The sequence below is a fragment of the Alligator sinensis genome, unplaced genomic scaffold, assembly GCF_000455745.1.
Source record: "Alligator sinensis unplaced genomic scaffold, ASM45574v1 scaffold962_1, whole genome shotgun sequence".
Lineage (NCBI taxonomy): Eukaryota > Metazoa > Chordata > Crocodylia > Alligatoridae > Alligator > Alligator sinensis.
The window spans coordinates 62,999-73,672 of NW_005842404.1; the positions used below are offsets into that span (position 1 = coordinate 62,999).

The 10,674-nt window shown below is 41.5% G+C and overlaps 1 protein-coding gene across 1 annotated transcript in view; it reads right to left on the minus strand.

Annotated features, from left to right (window-relative positions):
- The window catches only part of LOC102372828, a 141,717-nt gene that overhangs the window by 18,351 nt on the left and 112,692 nt on the right, over positions 1-10,674 (minus strand). Inside the window, exons 38-42 of the mRNA XM_025211391.1 lie at positions 8,403-8,552; positions 8,265-8,318; positions 4,714-4,881; positions 3,433-3,585; positions 1,605-1,739 (exon numbers count right to left, since the gene is read on the minus strand). Coding sequence (XP_025067176.1) covers positions 1,605-1,739; positions 3,433-3,585; positions 4,714-4,881; positions 8,265-8,318; positions 8,403-8,552 — 660 coding nt within the window. The remainder of the gene's footprint in view (positions 1-1,604; positions 1,740-3,432; positions 3,586-4,713; positions 4,882-8,264; positions 8,319-8,402; positions 8,553-10,674) is intronic.

Consider the following 10,674-nt stretch of genomic DNA (forward strand, 5'->3'; position numbering starts at 1 on the left):
CAAAAGTGTTTATTTGACCAAACTCATGGGACATTCAAGGCAGGTTTAAAATGGGATGGATGGGCACCCGAATGACTTATTTCTCTTCCTTCTGGTCAGGAGACGGTTCCTTCCACTCCACCCAGCTGGCAGACAGGGAAGAGGCTGACCTTTCAACTGCAGAGTTCAGAGACTCCTGCCCAACCAGGTGTGGCAGAGCGCTTTACTGGTGGATGTCACTCTGAGGGAGCTTGGTTTTAGTGGTCTCCAGGAGCTCTCCATTGCTACTGACTAGAAACTGAACTTCAAACAACACATCAAAATACCATGCACACTATTGCTCTTTCTTCTGTAAAGAAATCTGGACCTGCTTGTAGGACTCCAAGAACATGGAAAATGAAAACATGCCCACTCCAGTTTAAGCATTGGCAAAAATTAATAGATGAGTGAACAGCAAGACAGATGCATGCATTGCTTTGTCTATTTAAATGCATGGTCATACTTGTAAAAAGACTTTATGTACAACAAGACTCAGGTGATGCTTTAATCTTTCCTTACTGTCCCTGAGATAATGCTCACCAGATTTTTTTCTGGTTCTCTTTGGAATGGCTTAGCGTCATGAAGAATCTGTTCCATCTTTCACAGATTTTAAGATAAGCCATGCCACCTGGTTTGTAGTTTTGGTTTAAAATAACAAAACTATCAGTTCTTTTCAATTTTAATTTTTTTTTTCTAATCACATGGAGATCCATCACCCCCCCCTCTAATCTACAAGTTATATATCTAGTACAGTCTCTGCTTGGACAAAGCACATGTACATAATTGTAAACTCAAGTACAACTTTAACTAGCTCACATAAGCCATTCTGCTTTTACTAGTTTAAAATTAACAAAATGTGATCCATTCTGCCCTTCTGCACCTGACAGTACAGACAATTAAGTCACATAACCACCACTAGTATGCCTTATGTTCCATTCTCTCCCACCTAATTCAAAGCATTTTTTCCCCACTCATCCTATCTTTTATTTAAGTGTAATGATCTTCAGCCTTCATCCTGCTTTGTATAGATTTAAATTAATAGCCTCTGTGGTCCACTTCTGCTTTCCTTAAGTAAAATAACCTTTAGATCACTACTGCTTCAGTGTGCATGACATTTTCTGTAGAAGTCAAATTGAAAAAACAATATTTTCCCAACCTACAGCCACAAATTTCCGAGCATTCCCACTGGCTTATATGGATTTTCTTAACACAACTGTTCCCTCTTATGTGCCTTGGTCAGTAGGGAAATAGTTCATTTTGACATTTGCCATTGTCACAATTCAACTTCAGATTCAATACTAGAATGAATATCATGGCTGTTCACACTTCTCACTGCTCTTGTTTCAGGCTGTCTGCAAACTCAGGCAGAAATCAGTGCTTAACCTTCATATTGTGACCAGAGTGTGAATTTATATTGTTAGCCACACGTTACCTTCTTTTAAAATAAAGCGTAGAATTTGGAGCAGAAAATCAGTTATATGAAAATATACTGGCTTGCTGAGATGCTACCACCCAACCCAATGTGGCCTTTAGCATTGCAGAACATGAAAGACAACATTAAAAAAGAAGTGACCAGGATTTATCACCTTCTCTGCAGTTCTCAGCTTTAAAGAGAGTTGTGACTTCTGTGCAGTGTGCTTCCAGCAGTTCAAGATTTTCAGTTTATACACCAGCTCCCCTAGCCTGCTGTTTTCATCTTGCAAGACTTGCAGCTGCTCCTGCTAATGAAGACATGACACCACAGTACACTAGCGAGTAAAAAAAAGACTTCTTACAACACAACATTCCCTTACAACAGTTTGGAGGTTGTCTCTCTCCTCAACTGAAACTTGAATTTTTAAATCCTCAAACTCTGCAGTTTAAAACAGTGCAATTTTAGAAAGAAATGTCAGTTACTGCAACCCTGAAGAAGCAGGAAAAGCAGACACTGTAAAGAGACTAGGAGGAAAAAAAAAACAGGTAAATTGTGCAGAAAACACATGCTTAACTGATATAAAACACTACAAGTCTTCTGTGACTATCCTAATTTACCCTAATAATGGTTTTGGCTGATGACATATTGAATCACCTAATTTATCCTAAATGTGGATGTCCTTGATAAGAACTACATAATAACAATATGGTAAAATCATAGGATTTATGAGAGAGGTCTTTTTCCCCCAGGCACTGCCCATACTACAAGGCTTATTTGTGAAAATTGCATGCTCAAGGCAGGTGGCTATAAGATAATCGCATTTCCCCCTCACAGGTCGTTTTGTATGGAGCATCTGCAAAGTGCATTTATTTGATATTCAGGCATTAAGACATAATATTCTGGGCTGAGTAAAGATCCAGTTGGCCTCATCTGATTTCATGAATGAACTCTTCAACAGCTTGACCCTACCAAGTTCCACTGGGGCTAATTCTTAATGTAATAAAAAATTATGTAGATGAACATTTATTTCTTCTTAACAGGCTTATTTTCTTAATTGAGCAACTAATAATTCAATAGACTGTATTGTTATTTTGTCTGTTTGTTACAGTAGGTCCCAAATGTCTAGGCTTTAATATATTTTATGGTATATTTCTTTGGTTTTGAGTTGTGTAATTATTTTATAATTTTTCTCCCCCTTCCAAGGTACCTCATTCTCAGATTCTGGTTCTTCTGCAAGAGGTCATGTTACTACTTGAAGTGTTGATGGAGTCCTGCAAGCAGAACAGCACATGGGTAATCCCTGTCACTGTTCAGCCAAGTACTTGACTGCTACTATAACTGCTATTTGTATGAGTAATTTAATTGATTTACAAGAAAGCTAGCCAGAGCTTTTATAGAGAGTTTTTCAAAAAAGAGGTCAGTGTCATTATCCCCATTTTAGAGATGGGGAAAGTGAGGCACAGAGAGACAAAATAAAGTCAGCCACCTTCACTCAACAGGCCAGGAATGAACAATGGTCTCACAAGTTCTAGTCCAGTGCTCTACCCATCAGACTCACTGCCTCCCCTTACCAGGCATTAAAGTACTTTGGGAAGAAAGGCCTATGCATCTCTGCTTTTGGACAAGAGTGTTTTTAAGATTGCTGCTTTTCCTAGATTGCAGATTACAAGTGACCAGGACACAGCTTGATTTACCCGGTACTGGGCAGATCTGAGAACATTGTTACATCTAAATGACAATTTGAATATGATCCTTTGCCATGCTGGCACATATCACAAGGTTCTGCATCACTGTTAGTCCTGTTAGCCACAATGACCCTCTTCCATCTTATGCTACTTCAATCATTTGATTTTTAACAGACAGGCTGACAGCCTGTCACTGCCTGAACTGGAAGCCCAATGGACTGCTTGTCCCCAAAGTTCAGATGGGGTCTTGAATCCAGGCACTTGGTTTAGGTCCATAATTTCTACCCTTAAGAATGAGCACATTACACTCCTTACTGTGGACAAATGTTCTTTCAATCCTTTATCATCCGTGGTTGAACCAAATTTTTTCTTCAGTTCAATCATGCTGTCAACCCCTTCTTTTCTCACTTCACTGACGATCTCAAACACTTGTCGACACATATTAAGGCGATAGTCATCCAGCTTCCCCTGCAATTACAAGCAGAAGCCAGAAGAGAAGAGAAGTGCATATGAAGTTAAGGAAACAGTATTTTAGATAATGCTTCCATATGAAAATATACAATTAAACTGACTGATTTTTTTTCTAGCAGAGCATACAAGCTAATTAATGGCTTTTATAATTGTCTCAGGCTCTCATTTCTCTTCAGATTTTGAAAAACTCTTAAAGCGGATTGTATTTTACCCATCAGCTGCTGGAGAAACATGAGCTCAGGACTCTCCCACAATTTCAGAAGGTAGCAGAAGTAAGAAAACCTTCTGGTAAGAACTGATACTTTATGACATAGAACATAATCACAGAGGAAGGAGCAAAGTTCTTTCTCTAGCCATGAGTAATTTCAGCTGCACAGCTTTATAAACAATCAACAATTATGCGTAGGGTATGATTGTGTTACGAAAGCAACAACCTATTGTAAGGACAGGTTTTTCTGGTGAGAACAGGTTCACTTTAGAGAGCAAGAGAAATCACAAGATGGGACCCTGCATCATTTTGCTAGCATCCTGTCATCACCAGGAACATTAATCTGCTTGTGGGCACTGAGAAGATACCCTGGGGGAGGGGGGGGGGGATCAGGGGGATGAATTGGATTGCATCTAACATAGGATGTGAATCAAGTATATATCAGATGGGGGCAGTACCAGGATGTCATTATTCAAGCGAGGTAGTACTTTACTGATATCAAGTATCTACAGTAAAAACAGTAAGATTATCTGAGAAGTAAGATATCCTTTAAACTGAGTGATAGTGTCACACATTATCCCTAAGATTTTGAGAAAAAACTATATGGACCACTTAAAAATTAAATTTAACATAAAGAAAAGTTGTCATCCTTACAGCTATAAAATGCAAGAGTCCCCACTCTTTTGGACATGGCAGCAATTCCCTTCCCAACAGATCTTCCCTTCATTAGAACAGATCCAGCTCCTTCCCAAACAAGGAGTTTTACAAGCTGCTCCACAGGATGTTAGTGAGAGAACAGCAATTCACTGGTCCCTAAGTGAATTTCTGTAATTCACACCTTTGTTTGCCAGTAGGCTGGCTAAGTAATACAACAGCACATTAAGGACTTCTTGGCTACCCTCATATTTTATACCTACTTTTAGCTGCACACAAGTCACAAACAGATTCTGCACTAATGTTTCATATTCATCTTGCACTTCTTTTCTTATCTTCTCTTTGAGACTGAGCTTTTCACCTTCTAAATCAGCAACTCTAGCTCTTAGAGCAGTTACTTCCATAATCATCTCATGACTCAGCTCTGCAATCTATCATAGGAGAGAAAGTGACTCAGTGAAATCAGAGACAACACAGGGAAACCTGACACAAAAAACCCTAGATCTAAATATCCTGGAACTGTGAAAGTTTGGACATGAAGCAAAACTTCCAATTTGTGCCCATATCTAACTGAAGGCAAATAATTAAACAAATTAATAAAATCATCCCGGCTTTGCTTTTCTGCTTGTTTAGAGATATTTTTTCCAGGAGCTGAAAATAAACGATCATTGGACCAATGACTTTAAGCTGCAGCAAAATAGATTTAGATTGGGTATCAGGAAAAACTTTTTCACTGTTAGAACAGTGAGGCAATGGAACAGATGGCCTAGGGAAGTTGTGGGCTCTCCATCACTGGAGGTGTTCAAGGAGAGGTTGGACAGCCACTGATCTGGGATGATCTAAGTATAGTTATGCCTATATTCAACTATGGGTATTTCCTATGCTTCTGGGCTTTGCTGGTTGCCACATGGGGCTGGCCCTGGCCCCATCCCCACGCTGCTGACAGCCCCGGCTTGGTGCTGGCACTAGGCTGGGGCCCAGAGCAGCAACAGTGCTGGCTGGGGCTGGGCCCGCCGGCAGCACGTGGCCATGGCAGCAGTGGTGCCGGCTGGGGCCTGCAGGTGGCACGTGGCCAGCAGCGCAGGGTTGGGGCCGGGGCTGGGGCCATGGAGGAGTGGGGGTTGCGGCCAGGGGCTCTTACCCGGCTGAGGTTGGCGGTGTTCCGGGGCTGGGGTCCAGCAGTGGCAAGGGTCAGCAGCAGCACAAGGCTGTTCCCAGGCAGCCATATGCTGCTCAATCTGGGCATGCCTCTTTCCGCCCCTTGGGGTAGGAAGCAGCCTGCGTGCCAATAAAAACCATGCCATGTGCCATGTTGAGCATGCGTGCCATAGGTTGCTGACCCCTGGGTTAGGCAATGGATTTGTATAGGATGGTTTGGACAGGGATAACCTTGCCTCAGGCAGGAGGTTGGACTAGATGATCTATGTACTTCTCTATGACTCTATGTCCCTAACAGAGTTCACACCCTAAATTTTGAAAGAGAAAGAAGCAGAAATTGCACATAAAACCCAAGAGCCTATTTGTGGTTATGATGGAAGAAAGAAAGAAGATCAGTAGATTTCTCTCATCCATGGGTGAGAGGAACTGAAAGAAAGAGTATGGTGGAATGCAGGGAGATTGGGGGAGTGTTTCAGGAGCCATTATCACCCCAAACTGTCCACCTACCACTAACTGTGGCTGGCAGCCTGCATCTGGTAACACCTAGTCCTAACTACTGCCCCAACAAATGTGAAAGTCAAACTCTGCCAATGAATATTTGGGGATGGTCAAGGGAGGAAAATACTGAGAGGAGGAGTCCATGCAGTACAATGAGTAGAACCATGCCTCCACCTTGGCAATAGTAGTGTGGGAAATGAGGATTAAATTATCTGGTCAAATTCTGGGTTGTAAATTTTGTGGGACAAGTGTGGTATCTGCTAGTCACTGATCACATAACAATATTGTATTGGTGTAGATACAGCACTAATGTAATCCCAAAATGGCAATCAGCTCAGCAGAAATAGGAGAATGAGCAATAGATGTTAGATATCAAATGGACACAGGCAGGCAGTTATTAATGCATAAATTCCTGGATTTGGAGGTTGTAGAGCAGGAGCAGGCCTTAGTTTTGGCAGCAACCCTAAAAGCAACATGGAGCTAAAGGAGACAAACCTTCAGATACTGTACAGTAGAAAAGCCCACAAAGAAATGAGTAAATAAGTCAAGAGTGGGGGCATACACATCAAACAAGGAGTAAAAGTACTAAATAGCTACCGTGAAGCAGGATTCTTGTGGAATAACTAGAATGTGCCATCATTCATACAACCAGAGGGGAGGGTGCAATTAAAACTGCAAATACAACCTAAAAATGCATTTCCTAATATCAGAGTACTTGATTTTGCAACCTTAATACTGCTCTTTTAGCACCATCTACCACATAACAGTCTATTCAAAGTAAGCATAGAAATATCTTTAGCTGTACTTAGAAAGACATATATTTATCATATTCTGTCATAGTAAACTAAAGCCTTTGTGAAGGATATATTTTTAAATATAGGAAGTTCCTCAGAAAGTGAAGAGGTTGCACTATAGTAACCTGCCATTCAGATGCTCTCTGACTTATACATTATATTTGGTGGGTTTCACATACAAGATCTCAAAGTGCATCATAAACTGGATGTATGGATTGCTGACTCACTTTGGTGATGCTGCCGCGGCTGGGATGGAACAATACAGCCATTCTATATTAGCATCGGCACATAAAACTAGCATCGGTACATAAAACAAATAACGTTCTCCCTGTAATTTCAGAGGAAGTTAAGTAAGAACGTGGAACTCTCCAAGCTGGACACTGGCCAGAGCACAGCAGAATATTGGTCAGAACAGAGAGCACAGCTCCTGAAAAATGTCTCAGTTTGAATAATAACCATTATTGGTGATTATCTCTTCTATTCTACTGGAGTGGCCATCTTTGGGATGACATGTACAAGCCCCAGCAATGGAGTGGGACATTGGTTCAGTAATTGGTTACATAGAAGATTCCCCCATACTGAACACTGTCAGCTAGGGAAGGCTTTCGATCCATAGATTCATAGATGCTAGGGTCGGAAGGGACCTCAATAGATCATTGAGTCCGACCCCCTGCAGAAGCAGGAAAGAGTGCTGGGTTTAGATGACCCCAGCTAGATGCCTATCTAACCTCTTCTTGAAGACCCCCAGGGTAGGGGAGAGCACCACCTCCCTTGAGAGCCCATTCCAGACTTTGGCCACTCTAACTGTGAAAAAGTTCTTCCTAATGTCTAGTCTAAATCTGCTCTCTGCTAGCTTATGGCCATTATTTCTTGTAACCCTCAGGGGTGCCTTGGTGAGTAAAACTTCACCAATTCCCTTATGTGCCCCCGTGATGAACTTATAGGCAGCCACAAGGTCGCCTCTCAACCTTCTCTTGCGGAGGCTGAAGAGGTCCAGGTGCCCCAGTCTCTCCTCATAGGGCTTGGCCTGCAAGCCCTTAACCATACGAGTGGCCCTTCTCTGGACCCTCTCCAGGTTATCCACATCCCTCTTGAAGTGCGGTGCCCAAAACTGCACGCAGTATTCCAACTGCGGTCTGACCAGCACCCAACAAAATCAAAACCCAAAGTGCCATAGCAGCAACCTGTAGGAAATCATCATGCTTGGTATCAACAAGCCCATAAAGAAGGGCAAATCAATTGGTTAGGCCCTCTGGGACAAAGCCTGCCTTGATGTGTCTATAGAGTGCCCAGTATAACTGGGCTGTGAACCCAAAGAGGACCTCCAAACAACTGAAAAAAAAAGATAAATCACCACCACCAACCTGACTAAGGGTGACTTCAGTTTGCTTTCCATCTTCTTCTACTGCATACAGTTCCTGAAACAAAGCACAAAAGATGTGTTGTAAATATGTTCTTGCAGCTAAATTCTCACTTGCAGGGAGTGAAGATGGTAAGAATACTTGTTCTTTCTGGTAGAGCAGTCGATGTTGCTGCTGGAGGATGTTTTCATAAAACATGGAATAGGTCTCAAAGTTGCTGCGTTCTCTGGCCATGATGTCGCAGCCCAGTGCAGTGAGGCAGCTTTGTAAATGATCTTTTGTAAATGAAATCTGGAGAGAGAAACAAAGAAACCCTCATGGGTAATCCAAACCTTAGGTTTTGGTCATGTTCAGATTCATCTTGCTACACTAACAGGTATTTCTTTTTCTCTTCCTGGTCCCTCACAACTCTGGTCCAAGGTATTCATAGTTTGGCCTGACCTTCCAGCCTGCCATTCAGAAAATGCCCACCCCCAGGGCAGGTTTTTCATATGGAGACTAGTTCCTCTGCCTGTAAATACTATACTCCAGAGGAAACCTTTATTTTCCAATATGCCATTGAAAGGGGAGAAGGAACAGTCCAGAAAGGTGAAGTTCCCTCAGAACATGCATCAGTTCTTACAGATCAGAAAGTTTTGATGGGAAGGGAAAAAAGCCTTTCCTTTTCTCCCCTAAAATCACTCAGAATTTGGATGAAAAACAGAACTGAGGCATGTTGCTAGTTTAAATATATAGTCATATCTCAATGAAAACAGTGCGGCAGGTCTGAAAGACTTGACCTTTCATGATGATAGAATTTATGTCTAGAAAAAAATCTTTCATCTCAAAAAAATCCCAGTCACAAATGTTACCTAAATACAAGGATAATTTCACTCACCAGTAAATTGCCTCACCTTTGGGTAGATAGTGATAAACTATGTGACACTATGTGAAAAATCCCTGCATTGCCCAAAAGTAATCATTACAAGGTAAAAAACACAAACACAACTAGAAAACTAGAGTCGGAAACCCTGACTGTCAGCTCCAAAAATACCAGCTTCTACCAGTTAGCCGAGAAGAGGTCTGTCATGCTCTTTGTGGACCAGCTGAAACAAAGTAAAACATAAAACGCAATTTCATATACCAAGATCAGGTCAGACATCGAAATGCCCATTCTGCAGGTAATGCTGACTGTATGCTTAATTAGTTTTCAATCAGAATGAAAAGTCAAAATTCCAGGATTTCATGCAAAATCTAAATTCCAAAATGTTTTGCTACAATAAGGTTGAAATATTTCATTTTAAAGGTCAAGTACCATGTAAGCTATACCATTAACATTAATATTATGTGTATATGATATAGAAGTTAAAATAATAAAGCCAATTATCTTCACTTTATGGAAACATGGTGCTTCATCATCATTATTATTATTAACGTGAAACAAAGGTGACTCAGTTCATTTAGATTGTCCCATCTAAAATGTCACTGAAATAGACTGGCTCCTGGAAAAATGTTTTGACTTCAATGAAACTCTGGTTTCCAATGGGAAAACTGTTCTGGTCAAAAATTTGATCAATTCTAATGACAACTATACCATGCAGGAAACAAAGAACAGGTGTTTCAACTGAAATTGAGCAGTGAATTTTCAGTAGAAGAAATGTAATCACCAATTTGTAAATCAGCTAGGATATTAGGTTTAACATCTCTACTCTCTGAAAGGTCATATCCATTTTTTTATGATCGAAAGGGTCAAGTCATTTGTTTTCTCTCACACTGGAAAGATGGCATTTCCGGCAGTGCAGTATTTCCTAACATCACGCTATGATATTTGGTTTCACGTTGACTCAGGAGGAAGAGTTCCAGTTCTGAATCCCCAGCATCACCTCCTGCGCTTTTTAGAATTGCTTCTAAACCTCTGGTCTAAAATATTAACTCACCCTCACCTGAGCATGATGGTAAGATCTCAAGGATCATATCACAAAGTGGTAGGGTGTCAAGTGTCACAACCCAAAGTTGTGGATTTTTTAATTGGGTGTGCTTCGGCACCACTAAATTATGTTCCCGCCGAATTGCAGCTCTTTTGCACAACGGAGTGTTCTGTTGTTATGGAGAACCCGCGTGCAGAAAAGTGTTTCCTGCCGATCTGTAGCCTTCTTTGCATTGTGCATTACTCTTGCGTTTAGTGATGCACGCTGCAAAGGAGTTCCTGCCATTTGTATTGAGATTTGAGCCACATTATTGGCCGGTCTTAATTTAGGCACACGTGGCGGCTAGCTATTGGCTTGCTAGCCGTACAAAAGGCTTGGGTGGTTTCCGCCCAAGTTGGAGAGAAAGACGGAGAGAGATGGATGGAGAGACGGATCTCTAAGCGCTGTGGGTCCTTTCGAACCCAGCGCGTCTTTCTTAAGAAGGCGATAGAGGCTCCAATTGCCGA